At 38.4% G+C, this 25,598-nt stretch overlaps 1 protein-coding gene across 3 annotated transcripts in view; it reads right to left on the bottom strand.

Annotated features, from left to right (window-relative positions):
• camsap1b (calmodulin regulated spectrin-associated protein 1b) overlaps positions 1-19,073 on the bottom strand; it is a 30,371-nt gene extending 11,298 nt beyond the window's left edge. The window contains exons 1-10 of one of the 3 annotated variants that reach the window (XM_044025759.1): positions 18,620-19,073; positions 17,132-17,298; positions 10,786-11,048; positions 7,173-7,334; positions 5,728-5,808; positions 5,341-5,373; positions 2,260-2,398; positions 1,887-2,026; positions 1,681-1,777; positions 1,105-1,261 (exon numbers count right to left, since the gene is read on the bottom strand). In XM_044025759.1, the coding sequence (XP_043881694.1) occupies positions 1,105-1,261; positions 1,681-1,777; positions 1,887-2,026; positions 2,260-2,398; positions 5,341-5,373; positions 5,728-5,808; positions 7,173-7,334; positions 10,786-11,048; positions 17,132-17,297 (1,238 nt within the window). In that variant the 5' untranslated portion in view covers position 17,298; positions 18,620-19,073. The remainder of the gene's footprint in view (positions 1-1,104; positions 1,262-1,680; positions 1,778-1,886; positions 2,027-2,259; positions 2,399-5,340; positions 5,374-5,727; positions 5,809-7,172; positions 7,335-10,785; positions 11,049-17,131; positions 17,299-18,619) is intronic. The other 2 variants (XM_044025760.1, XM_044025761.1) reach the window with 2 other exon arrangements.
• Positions 19,074-25,598: the final 6,525 nt, after the last annotated feature.

Raw genomic sequence — 25,598 nt, 5'->3', positions numbered from 1 at the left:
TGTCCGAGAGAAATATTTACAGCCAAATCCATTATTTTTCGACTATGCTTGATTGCTGTTGGGACTTAACTGTGACTGCAACTACAAAAATGACTCGGACATCACTTCATGCCTTTTTTGCTTTACTGAATTAGTGACGAACTATAGTTAATACCTTGAGATGCTTTCTTCCTTTTATGATCAAAGACTTATTTTTCCCTGTATGCTTAAAACATTTATTTCTCCTTTGAACTATGTAGCTGAAGTCTTTAGTCTCATAAACATCACAATTGCAGAAAAGAGTAATTGCACCACATCTTTTAGCAAAAAAGTAGATGATTGCATGATATCGCCGTTTATGTAGTATGACAGGGCCCGTACTTGAATCTCCGACTGTAAAGTCTTGTATTAAGTGTTCTTCAGGAGATGGCACTGCTTCAGATGTTGCTCATTTTCTATTTTGCTCTCTTTTTTGTTGGTAAGCATGGCTGGGGTCATGAAAATATTACCACATATACCTTCCCCTGCTTGTATGCTTGTATCCACTGTATGCGTCCACCTAACATGATGTGGCTGCAGCCACATGATTCTATGGAAGTTATGCATCGCGCATCTTGTTTTTATAGCAAAGAAAAGTACTAGTGAAATATCAGTGTTTGTAAACAGCCTGCCACTCATCATTAACCTGGTAAAAGCAGAGGCTGCAGCTCTGGAACAATGATTTTGTGGGAACAGTCAGCTGCGTTTTAATGGAACCTATCTGAGCTGTCAGAGAAAATCCAAAGGCTTCATACATCCTGTCGTACTAAAATAATTACATTAACTGATCACATTTTATGGAACAAACAAGAGTTAACTGAGAAAATGATCGATAGCTGAATCAATAAAGAAAATAATAGTTGCAGCCTTTAAGCACACACACATACATGTAAATGTAATGTAAAGCTTAGCTTTACTTGGTGCATATCATAATAGTTTGGTGCAGACGAGAAAGGTGAAAGACACGTGAAATTAATGATGAGACAGAATCAAGTGCATATTTACTCAACCTTATACAGTTACTGTAACTGGTTAGCAGACTGGATCATGAGGTGGAATGAGAAGGAAAAGTGAGAGAAGACTTACAGGGGGTCAGAGTCGTCAGGGTGCAGGAAGTACCTGTTACAGACTTCAGGGCTGCTCTGGTTATCGGCCACACCAGGACTAACCAGGAAGCTGCGTTTAGTGGCATTAGAGATGGGCACTGATGGACGTGCACTCTTGGGCTGAGCTGCGGCTCGTGCTGAGGAAAGGAGGACAAATATGGTGATCACTAATACAAACAGATAGTGGCTAAGGACTGCTGTCACTAATGCAGCGCAACCAGAGATGAACAGGATTTATATGCAATTGTGCACAAATCAAGTAAAGACAAAAATGTTCATTTGAAATGCAATACATAAGGGTTCAATTTGTGATTAATGTCTTAATCAATCATTTTGTCACCAGATATTACTTCTCCAATAACTCGAGACAAGGATTGTCATAGTTAAGACATTTCTGATGCAGTTATTGAGAATAATGTAACATCACAGTGTGCAGCGTTACCACATGCTTTCATTATACTATCAGTCTAGCCTTTAAAAAGATACAATGCAGTCAGTCTTTCACCAATGTGATATTTTCATCTTGTATGTGAGGAAGTTGCACTGTGATGCTTACCATCTTTTAACTCCTGCAGATCTCTGGGCTGGACAAACTCTGGCTTGACAGTCTCAAACCACCAGAAGAGCTCAGCAATAAAAACCATGACATTGTGCTACAAGGAACAGGTAATGTGGTTAAAAAAAAGCTTGAATCCAGACATTTAACTTGTACTAATAAGTGACTTGTAATGTAGATTAAATATATAATTTTAGTTCACATACCTTTAGCACGAGTGGTGAGTAAAGCATGTCCTCGGTTGTCAAGTAGAAACTTTTATTCAGATACTCATTGGCGAACTCTCTGACCAGCTGAATGTTGTACAGGCTATCAGCAATAGAGGGGACTTCCTTCAGGCGAATATCTGATCAGACAGACAGAGAAGAGGTCACATTAGTACACGTTCAATGATCTGATGGTGAGATATATCACAGAGACAGAACTGAACCAATAAGCCATGTGAAGGTGCCAGAAATGTATTACACATGGACAGACACTGGATATTAACTTCATTGTCAGGAAAGATAGATTTACAAATTCTTCGAGGGCAACTGATAATTAATTTCATGAAGAGAATAAACATGGCAGTGCACATACCCTCCAGCTTCATGATGTCTGAGCAGTAGTAGTGGACCACAGTGAGCAGTGCAGCTCCATCACAAACATCCCTCATCAAGTCCTCCACTAACGGGAAGGCCAGATGTTGCCCTGAGGCATGCTCTCGACGATACCTCACCTAACCAGCAGGGAGAGAGGATGGCAGTTTATTAAGAAAGAAAAAAAGTAAAGCTGCAAGAAAAAACAACACACATTCCAACATGGTAGGACGATTAATGCTACAGCCAATTCATTTAAGCATCAAATCAAGGTTCTCCCCAGGAGTTTCAAAAGAAAAAGGTATTTAAGCTCAAGGTAAAACTCCTCTTCAACTGATCCAGCATCAGGTTTAATGACTTTATCATAAGATGCTGCTGAGTTGAGCAACAAAAGGGTCACCAATTTAAAGGGAGAACCAATGAGACACAATGAAGGTGAAGATGTTGGAGCAGTGACGTGAACACAGTTGGTGGTCAAAAAGGGAAGGCGACCAGTGGTGGAGCCCGGTCAACACTAGCAGGGTGACACAGCTGACTAAAAGCATATTTATCAAACTGGGGTAATCACTGGCCCACTTTAAGTGAATGAGTGTGTGGCTGGTACAGATAATTGCTCACACCAATGTGTTATATGCATCTGTTAAGTATGACGGACATTTTCAGTGCTTATTTCAGCTTCCAAAACACAGACACAGATTCAGATATTAATCTGAGAAACATGGTGCATTTGCAGAGTACAGAATCTGTCACACAGGAAGTTTTTGGTTTTTTAACCTCTGTTTTAGTACTATTGGATGAATTTGAAAAGTAGTGATCCACAGGCGGTAGCATCATGGCTGTAGCTGCACTATCCTATGCCCAAGTCACAACAAAATGGATATACCATACCAAAGCATATTGTACTGACTGGTGATGTTGCTTATAAAGCCTAATACTTCTGCAGGATATACAATTATTCACCTTATGCTGGAAAAACCTCTCCCCATGTAATGACTTATCAACTTGACAATCTCTGGCTCTCTTGGGGCTGGGCAATTATATGATAATATACATCGGGATATGCTTGATTAAACTTTAATAGTACTAATCATCTATGTTTTGACAGACAACCTGAACAACCAATGACAATGAGAGAAACTCAAGAGAAAATCATGTGGCTGGAATAGCTGCAGCCACATCAGCTAAGGTTGATGCACAAAGTGCAAGGCAAGCAGGGGGAGGCACGTGTGGTAATGTTTTCATGACTGCAGCCATACACAGCTAGACATGAGAGCGAGTTAAAAGAGAAAATTATAACACAAAATCCTAACGAAAACCTCTAGCAACAGTGTTACCGAAGAAGGCAGAGAAGAAGACACCTGAAGCAGTGCCATCCCCTGGAGAACACACAACGCATGGTGCAATTAAGCACAGTCGGAAATAACTGATTTAAGCAGCTGATAAAAGTAATTGACCCAACACCCTGGTCGTAAATATTTCTCTCAGACAGTTCTTCCCCTGTTTTATACGGACTGCAGAGAGAGAACTGAAGAAGAGCTGCAAAGTGTGTCATACTTTGCTAAGCATTGTGCTGCATTGGTTAGATTGGCATGTTTGTTGGTGGGAAAAAGACACAGCATGAGGGTTGTTCCTGATATTTAACTGTATTTAGAACTGATCAAATTTATTTTGTTCTCCTGTAGGACTTGAAGCTTTGAACCTGTAAGTATTATAGATATTAGTTAATATGTACACCTGTTTTATTTATCAAAAGTTTTATTTTAATGTAATAAGGAGTAATAAGGTTTTTTACTATATTGCCCAGCCCTAGTTAGACGGTATCAGTATTTAACATTTAAAACACAATTTTAACAAGTAATTTTAGTCCACTAGTTACTTCCTTGCATAGCTCTGCACAAAACTGCAGGTACCATGTACAGGAAAGAAAAGGCAAGCAGCAATACTACGAAGAGATAAAAATAACAAACACGATTTAGTAATTTCTTCAATACATCTAAAAAATGATACCAACTTGGCTAAACAGTTTAGCTACAAATCTAAGATGAAATGAAACCTAAGCTTGTCCTCTATTACAGGACAAGCATAGAGATTCCAGTCCTGACAGAGGAAACACTACCACTTTAGTGAGCTCCAGCATGCTATGGGCCAGCTTGTGCACGACATCAGTTTGACACACAAACATACAAAGCAGAGACGCTGACAGAATAGACGTTGAGAACAGAGGGAACAAATGTGAAAGCAGATTAGAGAGACTAGAGGCTGAATGACAAAGCAGTCAGTGAAAAGTGGCAAAGGATGGGATTGCAAAGGAGAGGTATAGGCATGGATTTGCTCTCAACTAAAATGAATTTCCCTATCTTCTTGCCCTAGCCATAAAATGCCTTATGGGTCTTTTGACTTTCATAACATTTTATAATGAGAATTTACCTCAAGTTTCAACACAAGCAATTTAGTGTCATTTGCATCCCACGATTCACATAAACAGGTAAACTCAATGAGACACAGCAAGGTCTCATTTTCAATAACACTTGTTGTTAAAATGTGTGTGTTTGCATTGACTTCAGTAATCTAGTGACAAAATGGTCTCAAATTTGATATGTGGTGAAAGCACCATAATCCTAAATTACACCAAAATACCAACCCTAAAACCGAGTCCTAAACTTTTAAAGTATTTTAAAAAGATGTATGATCAGAAAAGAAAAACTATCCAGAATTTTCCCACTTTCCTTATAATGTTCTCACCCTATGGTTTAAAACTCAAGAAAGAACACACTTGCACAGCAAATCCACATTGCCTACTTGAGCTTGAAATGAAATAGCATACATTGCGTAGCTAAAATAAAATCTTTTGAATACTTGACAAAGGTAAGAAAAGTCTTACACCTGGGTGACATATTTGCCACTAGGGGGAAAAAAGAATATCCATCAGCATTCTCCCCCTTGCAGACACACTGGCAGCACAGAATGAGCTTAAATGAGCTGTGGTGGAGTGTGCGCACACATCAGCACAGAACTATGCGTGCAAGGGGGAGAGGGGAAGAACATGGGGTTATGGGGGTGGGAGGGCTGGCATCCAACTTACAGGGACAAGCTTCCAATACCATTTGGAGGGAGACTATCCAGTTTGCAGGGATAAGAGAGGGGAGGGAGGTACAGATGAGGAACAGGAGCAGAAAGATTAACAGATCAGAGGTCACAGACAAAAGGTTTGGATCCGTTTCCAGTTTAAACAGAAAAAGACAGCAGGGTCAGTGCCATTAGCGAGAGACAGCTATCTTATCATCCTAATATTGTGCTGAATCACAATTAACTTAAACTTTGGTGAAATATTTAGTAGAGGTGATGCCTAGATAAATGTTTCTAATAAAATTATAAACATTTTATATCCTTTAACGGCCACATATGGCCTTTTTAGGATCTGGATTTCTCTCCTGTAAATAGAGCAACTGGAAGACATATGTTTCTTTACCTTTTGGTGGCTGGGGGACTCCAAAGGATGGTGCTTGACCTTGTGATCTCTTTCTGCTATCTCTCTCATCTTCATGTTCACCTGAAGAAGAAGCAATGCCACATTCAGTTCACATAGATGTCCTCAACAAACCAGGGTTACACAGAGAAACCAGGTTAAATAAATTACCCTAACCCCCAACAGCCTGTTTATATGTCCTGTAGATATCTGGACACTATAAATCTGTGTGCAATACAGCAGGCCATTAATCACATTTAAAGCCTGTATGTCATTTAACTCAGAGAATTAAGCAGATATAAAAGCACTAATAAAAAGATTAAAAAGCAGATGAAACCATCATCTATGTGGTGCAAGGAGAAGGTAATAATATTATCTTAAATACATGAGAATCCTGATCAGAGCTTGTTTGGTCCATAAAATGTTAGAAAATTACATTGATTAGTGTTTCCCAAACCTTGAAATAATGATAACCTCAGATGAAAATTATTCAGTTTTAATGATTTGTTTGTCAAACCCTCTAAAAACAAATAATAATTGATCAAAATAGTTGACGATTCATTTAGTAATGAATTAATAATCGTTGCAGTTCGAACAATGTTTTCTTCTTTGTCATCACCATTTGTGGTTAAAGCTGTGCTCTTACTTGCAGCAGTTTACTGCATACTCTCCTTCTGCAATGAATTAATGATGCTGGCTAGAGAAATCAAAACCACCAGCTGTTTATCCTAACAGACAACTACTAACATTCACATTAAAGCAGAGTTTGGCAACACAAATTAATTTGCATCTTTGGCAGACTTGTTGTAAAAAGCCAATTAGGGAAAATGATTACCCATATACATGTTCAGATATTTAAGAAACTGTTTGTTGGAGAAATTTGAATTTCCTTCAAATATTCCATTTACGGAAATGAATGGAATGATCATCTTCTGTCAGTTATAGAAAATGTAAAAATAAATTTGACGTAACTCTCTAAATGATAGGATATGCTGCGTTAGTTATTATATCTAGATGCTCTTAATAAATAATATTTTCTGCAATTTTGTGGACTTCAAAATGTATAGATTTATCAACTAGTACAGTACATTTATTGGCAGTTTAGCCATCAGTAACAGACGGTTTCCATTTCAATGACAGCAATGCTGTGGGACATCATGAAGATTCATGGAGACATTGCATCATGGCTTTCACTGCTTTGGACATTTGACCATTTTAAAGATGACTGCAATGTGAGCCTGAGTGTTTTGTGTGTATGCAACAGTTCTGCACTGCTATCTCCCGACTTGTCTCTGAGCACCATTGACATACGGGCCTCAAGAATACAAGCATTCTACTGTGAATTGTGATGCCAATGTGAAAGCTCTTTTTGACATGTGGAGCAGCGTGAGAAATCAGCATAAGACATGACCATCATGACCAGCTGGATACTGTTCTGTTGTTCAAACCTTGTTGATCCAGAAGACCATAGCGTCCTCTAGGTCAAAGGGTAGCTCTTTGGAGGCACTGAAGGTGGAGAAGCGTTTGACAGATGCCACCACTTTCTCGATACTGATCATCTCCACGGTGTAGGCCATCATCAGAGCATCGATCATGGGCATGTGAGCACTCTGGTTGAGTGAGAAAGAAAAACAGAGGACAATCAATTTCACTTATTTTGCATGAAAAAAAACCCAATCAACTGTATTAACACACTACTCTACTAAGCTCAAGAGCTATAAAGAGAATATATTTTGTAAGTGTATAAAGCTTACTTCACGCCATAATAAGCAGGTATACCCAGAATGTTTAAACACAGGTGAAGTCATTAAAAAGCAATTAACCTGAAATTCAGTGTTTTTTCTGTACTGTAATGTCACAGATGTACCAGATAGGGCTGCCCCTGACAAAGGATTCTCTTGGGTGACCATTGGTCGTCATTTGAGGCCATTCCTCAACAAATCATTGGTACATATTTTATTTTTTTTCAAGGCAACAAAAAAGTTCTGAGAAAGCATGTTATAATTGATAATTGCTTTATAATTGAATTGTGGTCCCTGAATCATAATCGTATCGTGAGGTACCTAAAGACTTCCATCCCAAATTCATGAAAGGGCAAATCTATCAGCAGGACGTCCCGTTCTATTTTTTGTTCTCCTCCAACAAGCATCGTACACCTCATAATGCTTTACAAAACCCCATGGGGAGAAGTTGTGGCCCTGAGTTGTGGGTGTGCATGATGACAAACGATACAGGACGCGCACACACACATAAACAAACTAAAGAGAATGGCTAGTTTTTTAGGATTTTAAAAGCTGTTGCCCCAACACAAGTTAAGCCTTGAAATCCACCAAGGTAAAGGCTCGTTACCTGAAACAAAACAAAATCAAGCTTTAATCTCTTTTCACAGTGAAAAGCAAATAAAGGTATAAGAATAGAGAGAACTGAATTTGAATCGTGAAAACTAAATGTGAAAATATATAGAATTTTTCCAATGCAATGACTCATGATTAAACAATCATGTGATTCAAATTCAGTTTTTTTTAATGCAATTATTCAAGTTTAGCAATTTAAATTCAAATATAAATGATTCAAATTCAGTTTCTGGTATATTTCAGCCCATAGACCCCTAGTAAAAAGTAAGAACATGTCAGATTTTAATAGTCTTCAATTGCTTTACTGTAGAAGATTTGCATTCCACTGGTCGTCAAATCATGACTAGTAAGAGCTAGTTATAAGATGAACTTAAGTGATGGTTTTATTGTTTTAGTATCGGTCCATCGTTACTAAAATATAATCTGGTGTTTTCAAACGAAAAACAGGGCCAGCAGCATTTACAAAACTTTATGTTTCAGGGTTTCAAAATCTCTGGAAAAAAAATGTCTGCTGGTATGGGATCTCTTTCACTCACTCACACACACTATAGCAAAAAAGCAGGTTGCTATGGAAACACTTTGTCAAGTCAGCAAACTGAAAGGGGGTGTTCCAACAGTCTATTAGAGATACAAGGTGTCCTGCTCAGTATTTTTCATCCCCTTTAACAGGCTTTGTGTCTAGCTGCTTATACCAGGCCTGTGTGGATTATTTTGTGAGGCTAAATTAACAAGTCTTAAGATAGGCACCAATACTGGTTTCCATAGCAAAAGAAAAGATGGCCAAGATCAAGTCAATTTTATTTATATAGCCCATTACAAACACAGTTTGCCGCAAAGGGCTTTAGTGAACTGATTAGTGTTCTATCCTCTCGGTTAAATTGTGAGACATCACATCCCATTGCCACAGGGACAATGCTGTGACGTGGTTCTACCATTACCGGTGATGACCTACAGGATGTGCAGTCCATACCAGGAGCATTATAACCTATTTTAAAGCTGACCTGTGACAATATTATTGACAACAGAAAGGGATCAACAGTGAAAATGAGACAAAACCTCATTGTCAACAGTTAGACATTTTCCCTGAAATTTAACTAATAAAATCAACAGAGTGTGAAAAGTTGCATGAAAAGCATCATTTAAACTGAGGGGAGACTTTAAAGTACAAAAATACAGTAAATGCTCTTAACAGACAGCAACATCCATTCTTTGAAGTATTATTGCATAGTTGAAACCCTCTTAATATTAATGGCAACAAGAGACTAGTTCCAAGCAGGACCATTGTACAATAAACACATTACAAATCCTAATCTCAGCACGATCTTGCATGAATAGCTAATTTGCATGGAAACGATAAGGCCACACTATCACAATCATTCTGAAAGTGTAAACTCTCTTTTATACAGTTAATAATACCAAACTATTGCAGTGGTAATTATGTACATATCCACAGGTTTTTAAAGTCACCCTACACAACAAGTACACAACTGGTTTCCCAGTGACTAATGCATATGGTTTAGAATGGCTGCACTGCTCGGTGGAAATAAAAGCATGAGCTAGTTTCACTGATTTCACTGTGGTAAGATAATAAATCAGAAGCAGGAACAGCTTTACAGGTAATATGCAAGGCTGTTGTAGCTACTGGCCTAGTTTCCATCTTCTCACACGGGCAGTCTGTGCTACAATAGTTAGATTGGTCAGGTATTGTTTTGGTTATTTCTGATTTTTTAACACTACCTGAACTGGTATTTAAAATTTGACCATAAAATTTAATGTAAGAATAACTCAACACTTCAAATATATACACCTCAGATGTGCCAAATCTACCACATGAGGCGTCACCACAATTACATTTTTGTCATTTACCACAGCCTATTGTCCCAGTGATCTCAATTGTCCTCAGACATGTGGATTGAAACATATCTCATCATCTTCCACACACAGCCTGCCTGCATCACTGTATGGCAGAAACGTGTGCTTGTAGTTCATGGTCACAATGTGCAGGCGGTGCCTCAGTGAAAATGGTGCCTCATATAGACAGCTCAGGAACTATAAATTAGGGCAGTCAAAAAGCAGATTTTCCAAATCATATTGATTTTTTATTCAGAAAATCCCATATAGATTCATAAAAATTAAATCAAGCTTTTAATATATGCCATTTCCTATGTCCGTGCGCACATCTCTTGAGACTATCGAAAACACGTCATACTTAACCACGATAGTCTCGTGTGACCAGGATATTGTTGGATCTAAGTCTGTAGACAACATCTAAATCTGTAGAGTGTGTAAAAATGACTAATTTTAATGATGCACCATGTTATAGAGACCTACATTTTATACAATCTGCAGCATTAGTTCAGAGAAAATTTCTTTGATTATTAAGCAAAATTGGTAGGAAAACTTAAATATCTCTATAAGAATCGCTATAGAATCAAATCAAAACTTGACTTGAATCAGTACCTTGCAAACAGGTGCAGGAAATCAGCCCAACTAAAACTTGTGCTGTGATTCAGGTGAGCTGAACCCAGTTGCATAGCAACCAGGGAAATACTGGAATCAGGATTCAGCACCTACCCATAGCTACAATAATTATTATTATTATTATTATTATTTTTCACTTAAATTCACACAGAGAATAACCAGATGATCAATTAGTGTACAATGAAGATGTTTTTTGCAACAAAAGCCATTGAGGACAACCACTCACCATTTTGATGGGTACACAGGCCAGGTCCCCCTCTGTGACACGTGTATCGTCACTGTCCACAACATAAATCCCTTTACGGGACAGAGCTTGGATGACGGACAGGTGAGACTGTAGAGACGCTGCCTGCTCCGTCTTGAGAATGAGGGTGCAGACTCGGCAGTAAAGCTCACATGACAGCAGTAGGCGGATGACAGGCGGCTTTATGTGTTCCTGCTCATACTGATCCGTGTAGAATGGGTCCCTCAGGTCCTCTGGAATATGGTCTGCAAAAAAAGAAAGGGTAAAGGTGAACTATGTGGCATTTTCACATGCTCCAATAGTCATATTTGCAGTGAAGTTTTTAACTGTAACTTGCAATTAAGACGAGATACCTAGCCTGTTTTTTTTTTTATCAACTTACTGGCACAACTCTCAAAAGCTTTTGACATAAGGGGAGAGAATGAAACCTTGGATTTGCAGTAAATGGTTGAAATTTATTCATTCATTAATTTATTGTCTACTGCTTTATCCTCCACATGAGGGTTATGGGGTCACTGATGCCAATCCCAGCTGACATAGGGTGAAAGCTGGGGTACACCCTGTATTAGGTTGCCAGTCTATTGCAGGGCAAAACATAGAACAAATATCGAGGTGTAAATGTGAGAGTGAATGGTTTTGTCTCCAAGTCAACTTCAGTTTATGTGCCATTTGAAACTGTAAGTTGCAGCTTCTGCCTAAAGAGCACAGGGGAAAATAGATCCATTGCAAGCCAAGGCTGCAGTGAAAACAGCTTCTCAGGTGACACAGTAGGCATGGCCAGCACTGAATACAACAATACAGGAGTCCTAAAAATCAAAAAGGAAACTCTGACCTAAGCAAGAGATTCTGTTGCACTAGAAGTGAAGTCATTCTCAAAAACCAAAGCCTTTAATGGGCATGGGATGAAAGAGCCCTTGACTTGAGGCATGCACAAAACAAATGCATTCTGCAAGGTGAAGCACACATAACTTCAAATATGTTGCATGACAGTATGAATAGAAAAGAAAAAAATATATCGTTTCATTTACTTGAGGGTTGGGATCATATGAAAAATGTAATCTGAAAAAAGACGACATGATAAAGAAATAATCTAATTTTCTGTGTGATATTCCAATGTTGAGAAAACTCGGCTCACTCATCTTCTACCACTTCATCCAGTGAGTTTTTAAGAGTAGGAATCAAGGCCTAGCGTAATTATTGCTAACCACAATGAAAAGGTTAGTAACTTAAGTGTCTTTTAGAGTTTCAAGTTTAAAGCCGATTTTGAATTACCACAATAATATAGACAATTACAATTATTTTGCTTCAGATAACTGATAAGCAACATGAAATTTTCAAATTGTCCCTTCCCTATTATGGAGTATGAAACAGGCTTATTTAATTTCCCTGTTGAATGTATGTACAGTTGTTATCATGCAACAATAAAACTGCAAAAACAGAATTTTAATTTCTACATAAACAATGGAGCCCTCATTCAAGTAGCTGCTTATGCTCTGATCCTGTACTGTATCATGTATCCATGCAGTATGCCAAAACAAGCCACAAATATGCCGTCTGCATTCAGGCACATGGTGCAAATAAGAACAATGTTAAATAAGTATTAGTTAACTTTGTACGTCACCAAACAATCAAACCAACCAGTCAATCCTTGAGACGAGCGTCAGTGTACATTAGTACAGTAAATGTGTAATTGCAAGTCATAATGTTTGACTATATTCCACAGACCCAGATGTAATCTAGCAGCTGCTCCCCCCCCACCCTCATGCCACTACAGGCCAGGCGGATGAAATGTACTTAGTGGGATGAGAGGAGCATGAGGACAAACAACAAAAACCAGGATGTACAGCACAGTCAGCCAAACGTGTTCCGCAACATACCATAATCAATAGGAATGCATGATATTATCAGCAAGACATTGCCTTTCAAATGAATTATCAGTCATCGTCCAACATGCCGATATGACTATTGACCAAAACAATAAAAACATAATGACCACTCAAAGCTGATTTACACTACAGTTTTGCTATTCACCCATTCACTCACATATTCATACAGTGCATCGATATGCAGCGCATTTACTATCGCACATCTTTCGTACCCATTCACACACATAAGCTTTATCACAGACACTTGGCGTCAAGTGTTAGTCTTGTTAGCGTGCCACGTCTCATAGCACAGTAGACATGAAAACCTTTGCACTTCAGAAGGCTGTTCTTTTCATACAAGAGAGCTGTGGATCTCACACAGCTGCTGCTATTGCAACAACTTTTGACAGCATGTTAGGAAAGTGGAATATAACCAAAAATAAAGTGCATGTAGTGGTGAGGGACAACACACACAACATGGCTACAGCAGTGATTAAAAGAGGTGTGCCACGTTTGCTGTGTAGTTTTCTAAACTGGGTAACTGGGTAGTGCTCTCTTAATTCTCTCCTCTCTCCTCCTCCTCTTTTTTTATTTATTTAACAGAAATACTGACATGTATATGTAAAAAAAAAAATAAGAAAGGAAAGAATTATCAGCATGGTAGAGCCATGAGTGGAACGGCTATTTTTTTCAAACCATTTAGGGTCCCAGCCTGATAGCCTGTGCTTCACTTGAGGTTTTTCTCCTCTACTCTCATCTCCCTCTCCTTTGCTCTCCTGCTCCTTCATTCGGCTCTCCCCCTGCTGTATTCTGCTCTCCTTCACTTTGTTCCGCTGCTCCTCCCTGTCTAATGTTACTTATTACGTCTTAAACAATTACATAAAACATTAATGTTAGATAATTTATCACATCTGATTACAAGTGTGAACAGTAAATGTAATTATTTTTCTTCTTTATTTATTAGTCAGTAAAAGGCTAATGATACCCAACTAGTGTCATCTTCATCTGGTGTCTTTCTCTTCTTAGAGAAATATTTGAACAAGCTCATCTCAAAATGCAGTCAGCAGTTACATCATGGCGTGTAGATAGTTATCTGTAGTTTACTGTAGTACTCGCGATTATCCAACCCAGTGCAGGACTCTGCTGTGAAGGTGGAGACATGCTGCGGCAGTGTATTTTTTTTTAAAGAAATTTGAAGGAGCGGCAACTAGGATTTAGGAATGACTTGCCCGCCACTCCTAAATGAATGTAGAGGAAACAGTGGGTACAGGACATGATGAGATAGTGTACAATGGATTTTCGCTGTTCCCTGTCCTGAGGAGAGAGGCGGGGCTAGCTCCTGCAGACAGAGACATGCTACAACTGAGTCACAGTGGAACAAGTTTAACTTTCATAAGCCTGGTTATGTTTCACCTTATGTAGCTTATAGGCCATGGTCAGAAAGCACAGGGAAGATACTATATTTCCTCCAGGAGGTCGCTGTAGCTGCTTCAGGCAGACTCAGGTCTTTTACAAGCAGGTGAAGAACATACAGACACTTGATCAGGAGGAGTCTGGACATTTATTTCTTCCAACAAGCACAGAACATTTCACATTAGTGTCTTCTTTGTCTCGACTATCGCTAACCATGCCTGGTCACTGTCACAACTGACACTGCCTCTCTCACTCGAGACACACACACAGCACCAAGACAGTGCAGCACTCTTACAGCACACGAGACATAAACATTCATGTTCAGACAGAAAAGTACACGGTCCTTCAATAGCATAGCTCGTAGCACATCGCCCATGTCACTTCAGGTTTGTTATACTAGCAGGAACCTACAATTAGTCAATTAAATTATACACCTACGAGTTAATAGTACCGATTAGTAAGTTCAACGATTAGTCATCTGTTCATGAATTCTTTTTGAAATTGTTAATCGGAAAGAATACATATTGGATATACACATGCATACAAAAACCTGCAATGACACTTGCACTGCACTTTGCGTTGCTTTGGACCGGGCCGAACATAGTCTTTTCAGCCACTCATTAATACAACACATACCTTGCCTGTAAAAGAAATCAACTAATTAAATAGACTGAAAACAAAGAGGGGCAGGGGGGGCCTGTATGGATGTCCAAAGTTTTTTCAGCTTTGTACATCCAGGAAAAATTATTGAGTACAGCAAAACGATTGTGACTAGACGCCTGTATGTGCTGTTCTACAGAAATACAGTAGAGGAAACCAGATATGATGGAAATTGCATTACTTTACTGATGATTTCAATGGAAAATCATTAATAAATTTCAACAATATTTACAGTTCCTATTCATTTATGCTGTTTTGTGAGTAATCCAACTGATGTATATACATTTAGACTGAGGGTATTCATTTTAATGAAAAAGTATCCATTCATTGCCCTTACTAAAACATCTTAACATGGTACATCTCAAATTTTAAATTCAATCTCTGATATGTTTCTTTATTTTATCTATAAGCTTGTTCTGAATTCTATATTATTCATTGGCACCCAAGTTTTTAATTTCGACCCCTGCAACTGGGTTAGCGTGCACTATAACACACATGCTTGTTCAAAGACTGAAAATAAAATTAAAACCATAATAGTGAGTTCACACTTGATGCACACGACTCCTGACTACACCCACATCATGAGATTTGCTGCAGTTGTTTATAAAGGAACTTTGTCATCAAGACTGTTTATACAAGCAGAGTAAACAATGCTACAGCATTAGCATTGTTAACAGGCACCATATGAACCATGGAGTGAAAATCAGATGGGCCTAATATATTCAGCTCCATAAGAGGAAGATGATTGTGGCGGACCCTGAGACTGAGTTGCCTCCCTGTGAGCCACTAAAGCTTTGGGACAACTGTATACTTTCTATTGTCACAGACAATCATCTCCACCTCTATTCATCTGTGATACAAGAAATGTTTCTGCAGCAAAACGTCTGGCCTTTTCCATTAACTAGGGAACTTTACTTGGGGAAAACGTTATGAAGCATGGTGCAAATAGTAATTGTTGGTATCAAGCACTTTATGAAAGAGCATCCAGCTGATGAGTGGGGGTAAGTATTGTGTTTGGTGGCTCTGTGTGTCTGTCAGTCGGTCTGTATCCGCACAGACTGACAGACACACAGAGGCAACCACTCTAACTACTACTAGTCCACATTTTTTTTTTATTACTAGGCCATAAAAATAAGAAAAAAAAATATGCAGAAGAATTATCATCAAAAGGAGAACTTGTTGTCATCCGTTTAAACTGAAAGCTTCAGTGGCAGTGAAATCTTTTTAACAAGATACTAGAGAAACAAAACACAAAGGAAAGCTTGAACAAGGCCTTGAAATAATGAGGGATGATTTTAACCGAGACGGCAGTGCTGCAACAGATATGCACAACTGAAAATTATGTTTAACTGCTATAATAAGGGGACACCCTGTAGCACATCCTACAGTTGACAAGCAACATTTCGAAGTATCGATGATTAAAAACCTGCCTGACAGTCACACTGTTCTCTGATGCCATGCCCGCATAAAGATTAAGAATTAATTTCATGAGTTAAGAATGAGAGAAATAAAATTATAGTAACACTCTCACAAAACATTATACGTCCTTTCAGATTAACTACTTAATAATTAATTTTCACTATCTTAAAGGCCATATGAAGAGGAAACAAAATTTGTTTCAACGTTCAAGATAGAACTTTTTAGAAAAGTAGGCAGGATTTATGTTGACATTACTGATTAATATTTCCATTTATTTTAGCATCAGGGCTGGGCAGTATGGTTTAAAACTCATATTGCAGTATAATTCCAAAACATCTTGCGGTAACGGTATACACTACCGGTCAAAAGTTTGGACACACCAGTCAAAGGTTTGGACACACTTCCTCATTCAATTAAATGGAAATGTGTGTCCACACTTTTGACTCGTGTATCCAAACTTTTCACTGGTAGTGTATATTGCAATATATTCTGGGGTATGTACATTTGTGCACTTCAGATTACTTTCTCCTCTTGCTCACGGACCTGGGCATACACTTAGGGTATTTCCACTTCTCAGCTGGGCAATACATACAGTACCTTTGATCAAGAGATTTAATCATGGCCGGATCTCTCATCTCAATTTTAAGGGTTGTAAACAACATGGCTGATGGACAGGTACCAGCGTGTAATCCGTGTGGAAAAATTGGACTGGCCTAGTACAAATAAATTAATATTTCTGTTGTCAAAGTTTCAAGACAAACTGGTGATCAGTATGTTGAGAAAAGTAAAAACACTCATCCAACAAAAACATCTGAATTTGTGAGATAACTATGAGTATATGAGAAAGGTTATATTTTGAGGAATTCATCCATTACTTTCTTAAGACATGCAAACATCATTTACAAATAAAACATACAATCTATAAAATTAAAAACAGTGTTATCGCTTTTATGTGAATTCACATAACTTACCAATGCCATAAGCTTTGGCAAACAGCCACCGGAGGTTGGCAGCTATTTTTGCTCTGGAAGAGTCATACATCTCCAATGGCGTAACATCTATTGTGCCTTCTGCAACCCCAGCCAGATCCATTTTTCTCCTGGTACTGTCCCCACCAGCACAAAAATCTACATCCATCCTTGAAACAACAGAAATAAACATGACGTTACATGTCACAGCACAAGAGCCTCAGTCAAATAACAGCAACTCAGTATTCAGTGTGCCATTTTGCAATGCCTTTTCTAAGATCTAAAATGAAGCTTGATGCTCCATTAAATAATTTTCTTAAAAAAAATTAAAAAAAAAACTTCCCTAATGTTTAATTATTGAGAAAATTTGCGTTTTGAGTTGTGCACTGAACCATCTTGTTATTGTTTTCTTGCTGAACCATCTATTGAGGCTTTAATCTAGTAATTGAGGCATAAGTACCAAAGTAGCATCCTGGCAGGCATAATTACAATCACGGAGTCATTGTGTCTGTTGTTAACAGGGTGAAATAAGTGTCTTTGCAGTATCAGGTGCCTAACTGAACCAAGAGTGAGGCCACAGTAACACAAAATTGTCAGACACATCATGGCCAGTCCCTTACATTCTGTATGTTGTAGGAAGCATATCACATCCTGTAATCTTTAACTGCTAGTTTATTTGATTACAGCTTTACTTTGGTGCTTCAATCAAAACCACATATATAAAGCACATTCTGACTACATTCAAGGGTCAATGTTGTTCAAGGAAAAACTATTTACAACCCCATGCTGATAGACAATCTCAGACTGCAATTGCAGTGATAGCACTTTCCCAGAGCAGACTAACAACAAAAGATTGTTTCAGCAGTCAGACCTGTCAGGCACTGAATATTCCGTCATCTTCCTCCCCCGGTAACTTCCTTGAAGTCTGTACACAATAAATACTTCTATATCATGCTTCGTCCAACCCTTTGGAATAACATTTCATTTTTTAAGAATGCCTGCTTTAATGCAAACAGACTTGTGTTTGAATCTCTTCACTCACCCTTTATTGGTGTTTGAGTGAGAATGTAATGTATTGAAGAGATACAGATGAGGGGAAACGAAATGCACAAGCATACTAGCATACAGGGAAATTTAATATTGTTTGACTTTAAGTTGTGTGTAGTTCAGCTGTGGTAATCATTACCTGTAGCATAAACTCAGTGCTACTTTGCCATTGCGTTAGTATTAACAGCTCAATGCTTGCGTGTTGGATAAGCTAGGTAAACGCTAATTAAAAATATTCCTTTTAATTTAACGTTAAAGGGTTGCTGTTTGTACTAAACCCATTGGCAAGAGAATAACAGTTAGCTGACCAAGTACCCAGGTTGGCTATGCGGTCATACATGCAAATACATGGCTGCTAGCTAACTAGCTGGCTAACCGTTAGCTTGGAGCGCCACTGCGTTCATCGGCCCCGTGAATGACGTTAGCTAGCTGACAACACGTTACCTTGAAGGTGTGGTGTATCTCCGAGTCACCCTCCAGATCAGTCGGGGTAAACAATTAATCAAGGACCCGCCTCGCTGTACAGTGGCCTGCCGAGTGGAAAATACACCTGCAGCAGCGACGCATCATAGCCAGCTAAGAGTACTAGCAGGGAGTCTCTTAACGGTCTCCTCCCAGCAACGAGAGCCGAACCGCGGCCTGTGAGAATGACAACAGCTCCACGTACGGCAAGACCCCCAGCACAAACGCAGAGACGTCCAGCAGAAAGGTAGAGGAAAGAAAAGACAGGGCTTTCCGGTGAATGAACACGCCGCCCAGAGACTCCGTCTATCCCGCAGTTATTGAATGCCTCATGTTAGAGTGGGGACACGCACACAGAGATTTGAGGCTACGTGGGTGCGCGTGTATGTGTGTGTGTTCGCGCTCTGTCCATCGACGTTTAATTACAGTCCCAGTCTTCGTGAGTGAGGGCAGCGACTGCGCATGCGTGATTACCATACTTTACCACGGCACCGAACATCTTGACAATAATAAACCAGCACTAAGTACGTTTATTTATTTTTTAGTTTATATTATTTGTTAGACCATCTCTCACAAAAAACGAGAAAACAAATATTTTAGTAATCCTTCAAACTGTTATTTATTTGGCAAATAACAAGCTGAATTCACCTTTCTATACACAAATTTGAGCCAGCTCACTGGGCTTTTCTGAGAAGTCAGAAATTAATCAAGCATACCATTCAACCACTAAAACAAATGTTTCTGTTCAGGAATGCAAGTATATAGCTATAATTTGATATCTTAATCAATAAATAATAATGTGCTTTGCTATTTTCTGTAAAACAGTACATTTGAAATTTCTTGGATAATAATTAATTTTAGCATTAAAAATATCATTTTGGTCAAAGAGTTTCTACATATTGGTGTATTAACATTACAGAAAAAAAGAAATATAGTCTATGGATACAGGCACAAACAACATATTAGCGCACCCCCACATCCTTCTCTTATAAAGAGCCTCACTTGAAATAAACTGAGTTATATACATTTTCAAAAGGTGAGAGGCAATAAAAACAATCCTAGTCTTTCATATGACCAATGGTGTCAGTGCTATAGGCAGTATCCTAATATCAAATCTGATAAAGACGTTGGTAAGGTGTACAATAATATTGTATTAATTTACCTCATGATATTTCCTTTAAATCCACAAAGTGATTTTTTTTTTTTAAGTTTCTGTAAGGTTTCCCAGTGTGCAAATTTGTAGATCCAATGAAAAAGTATATTGAATAGGTTGCATATGTGGCATAGATCTCGCCAAACCTTTTTTGTTTTTGTGGACAACCAGATACAATGTAAGAATGAGCCCTCCTCTCTACTACATCTAAAACACATAGTTGATACATAAGGGTTGCATTAATACAATATATGTGGAGTAAAGCTGGTGAAAGACGTTGTAATTGATCAATCTCTATGTATTACTAATTGTAGCTGACAAGCTCTATTGGCATAACTTTAACCATAACTTTACATCTAAGTCAGATTCTTTGTGCAAATCTGCCTTCCATAAGCAAAGGAAAGATTCCAGCTTCATTGACTACAGTCCATTTGTCTCTTCCTACTGTATATTGCTAATACTTTTATTTTATTGGTTCATGGGTGTTTTAATAAAGTAATCAAAGCAAGCAATTTCCTGGACTGTGAGTTGAGAGAACTGCTGGTTATTAAGCCTGATTTATATATTATAAACTGTAGAATTTTCTTTTGTCGCAGAAACTTTCTTGTTGTGTTCCCTCTTCAGCTGTCGAACCACAACATCTCCCCGTTGCTCTCGTCACTGGTTTATTGCTGCAACAATCATCTCAGTAAAAGTAAATTCCAAACCTATTTCCCACTCAGTTATATCAACAACTGCATCTAATCCACACATTATCAAAATGAAGAAAAAGTCAGCACAGATATGGATACAAATAAACTGACAGTACTGATCGGTGTGATACAATGTAGACTGGCAAATGAAAGAGGCAGCTGGAGGTGCGCCGTTACACGGAGACGACTGACGCCTTTCACAAGGGCATTCATTGAAACTCAAGCAATTATTGTCAAATTGTTAAGTGACGGTGTATGAATCAAGCTTAAGTCAACCCAGGCCCCAGGATCCTGCACTTGTACAACCACAGATATATGCACTATTGAGATGATAGTCATGATAACCATTTTCTAGTTTTTGGGTGTGGTTAGGTTTAAGCCCCCTGGTTGAGGCAAGGCAAAGAAACATACATTAATAAATTCTAAATTCTTCGATTGGATGGCTATGTACAGGAAGCTGCAAAGGATACCATGCAACTAACTTACCAAAAAGAGATTAATATTTCAAAATTTCTTCATGATTTTAAAACAACACAGTGTTTTGTTAAGATGATCTGAACACACGTGTTACATTTAGAGACAAGTGTACAACTAAACATTGTTTATTACAGTGACAGTGAATCGCTGAAATTTGATGATCTCCTAGATTATCCAAAGTATAATGCAACTTACAGAAAAGACTTGAGAAAAGAGAAGATCTTTAAAAGATCTTTAGTAAACCAAGAATCAGAACCAGTTTGATCGAACGGAGTCTTGATGGTGAAGGGAGTCTGTTTATAAAACAAATTGAGATTAGAAACAAAGAAATCACATGCAATAACAATATTTAAAAAAAAAGTCAACGGTATTTTGAATAAATATGACATCATTTAGCTTTACTTATTATATTTCCATACATTATTTGCTTTTTTATCATTTGTGTATTGTGCACTGACACACTGTGAAAGATATAAGATTTGTCTTCTTTCTGCTCCTTTTCATTCCTTTTGGTATTGTTTTTTCATTAGAAATATTTGTTTTGTATGTTTAATTTCTTAAATGGATGTACGACTAAATAACTAAAATCACAGAAAATATTCTCTATTTTATAATTCTTTAAATCTCACAAAGCATTGACATGCATTTATTATTGTGATGCTGCTTTGTCCTCTTGACTTAGACAAATAATGCCATCTACTGGTAAAATGGTGGAAATGACAGATAATCGTTATTTCTGCTGGACTTAGGGAGTGTCCACCCAAAAAAAAGAAGAAAGAAACGTTGTGTACACAGCTTAGAAATCAAGCACTGGTGAGATTTACACCTGTATTGTTTCACTTTAGGACTGAGTAGTCTGTTAGTAGTTGGAATATCCTTGAATTATTCCTTATGAAATATTTTTTCACTTATTTACGAATAGCAGATTCTCAGTAAATTGCTTTTATTTTAACAGTACATGTGAGTATAGCTCTTACCAAACCACCACTCACATTTGACCTCTGTAGCTGAGCAGAGGTGAGATACAGAGAATTCTGGTCGGGGGTTCCCTTTTGTATACGTGAGCCTCTCATGTCTGTTTTGGAGGTCACCATGTTCTTTAAGCAGCCGACGGTAAAGAGAATTGATTTCGCCGTACCTCTTCCCTAGATCGACGTATTCGTTTTGCAGCTGTGTTAGAGCATTCAATGCATTACCTAAAGAAAGTTTCTGCTCCTTGAACCTGGAATCTTTGTCTTTGATCTGACTTTCCTGCAATTGTAACTCAGCCTGGTGCTGAGCCTGAAGACAGCTGAGGCTGCTTTGTGCTTTCTCGAGCGCCTCAGCGAGTTGTTGCTGCTCCTTCCTTGATTCCCAGAGTTCAGCCAGGTACTGCTCACTTGTTGCCTTTACCTTTTCAAGAACAGAGTTGCTTTGATCAGTTCCCTTTTGCAAGGCTGCACTGTGTTCCTTTTCTTGTCTCAGGGCTTCTTCAATTTCATATTTCGTCTCCATATCCTTCATTGTATCCGCACTGGCTTTCTTCAACATCTCTATTTCTTCACTGGCTCTAAAGAAGAGAGCTTTCTCTATCCGAACCTCTTCCTCAAGTCTACTACAAGCTTCTCTGTCTTCTTGGTGCTGCTTTTGAGCATGTTTTCTCTCATTTAGGGCATCTTCGAGGTCACCTTCCAACCTCTTGATCTTGGATGCCAGTTGTAGGTTTCTTTTGGTCAAAAGGTTGTGTTCATTTGCATACTTTTGCTGCTGATAGACAGCATCTCCATGAGCACGGAGCCTCTGGTTCTCAAAAACCAGTTGTTGGTTTTCATGAATCAGAGGGTTGAGTTTTTGCTGGGACACAGCAGCCTCAGAATTCATCTTTTGGAGCCATGAAATGGTTCTGTCCTTGGCCTCTATGAAAGTTTTAAAACTCTGCATAATGAGGTGTAAGGACTGGATTTCATTATCCTTTTTAAGATTTTCATCTGTCAGGTTTTTGATCACTGCTTGTTCTTCCTTGTGAATAAGTGTCATTTTCTTTTGGAGCTTTTCGTATCCGTGCTGCTGCTCTTTGTGCGACTTCTGAAGGGCAACTATTTGTGCCTTCATTAGCTCATTTTCAACACGAAGAGTTCTCTTTTTAGCTTGCTCCTCCTTCAAAACCTTTGCAAGAGTGTGCTTTTCTTTTCGCATCCATTCCAGGGCTTCTTCCTGTTGAGCTTCAGCCTCTTTAATAATCTTCAAGTCCTTTTTAAGAGCAGAACTGGCTTTCCTTGCTGCTTGTAGTTCTTCCTGTAGACCATCAAGTTCAACTGAAGCCTTGGATTTAGCTAAAACCTTACATTTATCTGGAAACTTTGATTTATCTAAAGACTTTGAATTATCTGAAGACTCCGACTCGTTTGAATATTTAGATTCGACTGAAGACTTAGATGTATCCAAAAACTTGGAATTAACCGGAGATTTAAATTTCTTTGAAGAGTCAGATTCGCATGTCTCGGAGTTGTACTCACTTTCATCCTTAGTTTCCTCTTCATCTCCTCTCCGGTAATTGTTAAAATAAATTTTCTTTCGGGTCCATGGAGAGTCAAGGACCTCTAGAGAAAGACCTTTCGGCGGAATCACTGTTGATTTTCTCATCTCTTTTAACAATATTTAAGCTGTTGGTTTGTGTTGAGCATAAACAATGGCTGGTTTATACACAGTTAATTCTTCTTCTTCTTCTCATACAAATAATAATAATAACCATTTCTGGCAGGCTGTACACAGAAAGGTCCAATGCCCCCCACAGTTCAGAATTCTTGATCACAGTTCAAAGTTCTCCTTCATTCTTATCCTCATTCTTTTATCCTCACCCGCGTTCCTTAATCTCATCTCTCTCAAAGCTCTCTTCAAAGTTGAATCTTGCTGATCTTGTGTGTGTGTGTGTTTTGTGTCCCGTCGTTCTTCCTCTTCGATATTTTATGGCAGTTGGCATCCGTACTTATTGTCTGCTTTGAAGATCAAAGCAGCAAAGCCCGAGGCGCCTTTTAGAGGAAAAAGAAAACAAAAAATTAAATCAGAGACCAAAACATGCTGATAGATCAGGAAAGCTGTGCTATGGCATTTCGAGTAACGATTATGAAGGAAAATTGCAAAGAAACCTCCCATGGAAATGAATAGGAAGTGGTAGGAAGGAGGGCCATTGCTTTTGATTTATGTAAGGCAGATGAAAGGACTTTGTCTTCATCACTGTTCACTTATGCACCGATGTTACCTAGTCAGGGTTAGAAAAAGTGGGCTGTAATACAATATTTATGTGCCTTGGACACTCAGGAGTTGAAGGAAATAAGATGTCTGAACACTCTCTGCAGCCTTCTGTTAGAAATAAGTGGCTTTCACTGAAGCTGAAGAGAAGGGACAAGGTTCTCCTAACTAGACTGAGAATGGGACATTGTGAATTAGCTAGCTATCTGAAATTATAATTAAAGAAAAACACCTGGATTGTCCCTGGAAATCCAGGACAATTGAACATGTTTTATAGGCAGATGCTGTGGCGACCCCTAGGTAAGATAGGACCCAAAAGAAGAAGATATCCATGTGGTCAATTCAAACGAGAATGACAACTGTTCTTTATTAAAACAGGCTTTTGTGTTTTTCCATAGGATCAAATTCAAATATTGGGAAGAATCATCTCTTGCCATTAAGGCAGTTTTAGAGTTTCCTTTTGCATCTGGTCTATATATAAGAATTTATAGTAACAGATACATTTCTCCTGTGGAGGGCAGCCTTACAGTTCTCAGAGGAAGAAGCAGAAGCAGCAGCATTATAAGTCTCTTTGTGGAATATAAATACTCAACATTCACTTCCATTTCACATCCTATCTCCAGAACAGAGAACAGTGTGTCAAAGTTGGCCAGGACACATCCCTATTTTTAAATAACAATATGGGCATTCCACAAGGGTCTATTCTTGGTCCTTTCCTATTCAGCCTTTTCATTAATGACCTGCCGTTAAACTGCCCAGCCACAGCATGTCAACTTCATGCAGTTGACACAGTCATACACACAGCTGCCAAGACACCAGCGCAGGCTGCTGCCGTCCTGTCTACGTGTAAACGTCCAAAAGTGGCCCATTCAAAATCATCTACTGCTGAACCTTAAAAACACAAGTCTCCATGTGCTTCTCAATTAAAAAAATCTAGCCAGCAACACTTAGAATTAACATACATAATCAAGACATCAGAATTCAAATAGCTGGGAATTATACCAGATCCTCAACTCAAATTTAGTCACAATATAAAGAAAGTTTCAAAACTATAAAAAAAGAAATCAATCTCAACTGCTTCAAATTAATCAGACACATACCATGCAGACAGCCCTGCTACTATACATACACACCATGATCTTCTCCCACATCCCATATTGCACAAGCAGCTCCTTCCACAATAAAACATTCTAGATAAAAAGCCAATTCGCTGGCATCATTATCATATACTGCAAAAATATATTTTTACACTGTATTAGGTAGATGAGAAAGATGGTCTTGTATTATTGTAATTTTTACTGTATGTGCGACACTCCAGGGACAGGAGTTGGCAAACTAACAAATTGCTAGATGTGCAGTACATCAGATGCATGTTATGTCCACTATGTCTCACTGCAGTGTCCCTGATAAA

Source organism: Solea senegalensis, linkage group LG5 (genome assembly GCF_019176455.1).
Source record: "Solea senegalensis isolate Sse05_10M linkage group LG5, IFAPA_SoseM_1, whole genome shotgun sequence".
Taxonomy (NCBI): domain Eukaryota; kingdom Metazoa; phylum Chordata; class Actinopteri; order Pleuronectiformes; family Soleidae; genus Solea; species Solea senegalensis.
Note: the sequence above shows the minus strand (reverse complement) of the source record. Positions and strands in the feature narration are given on the sequence as shown.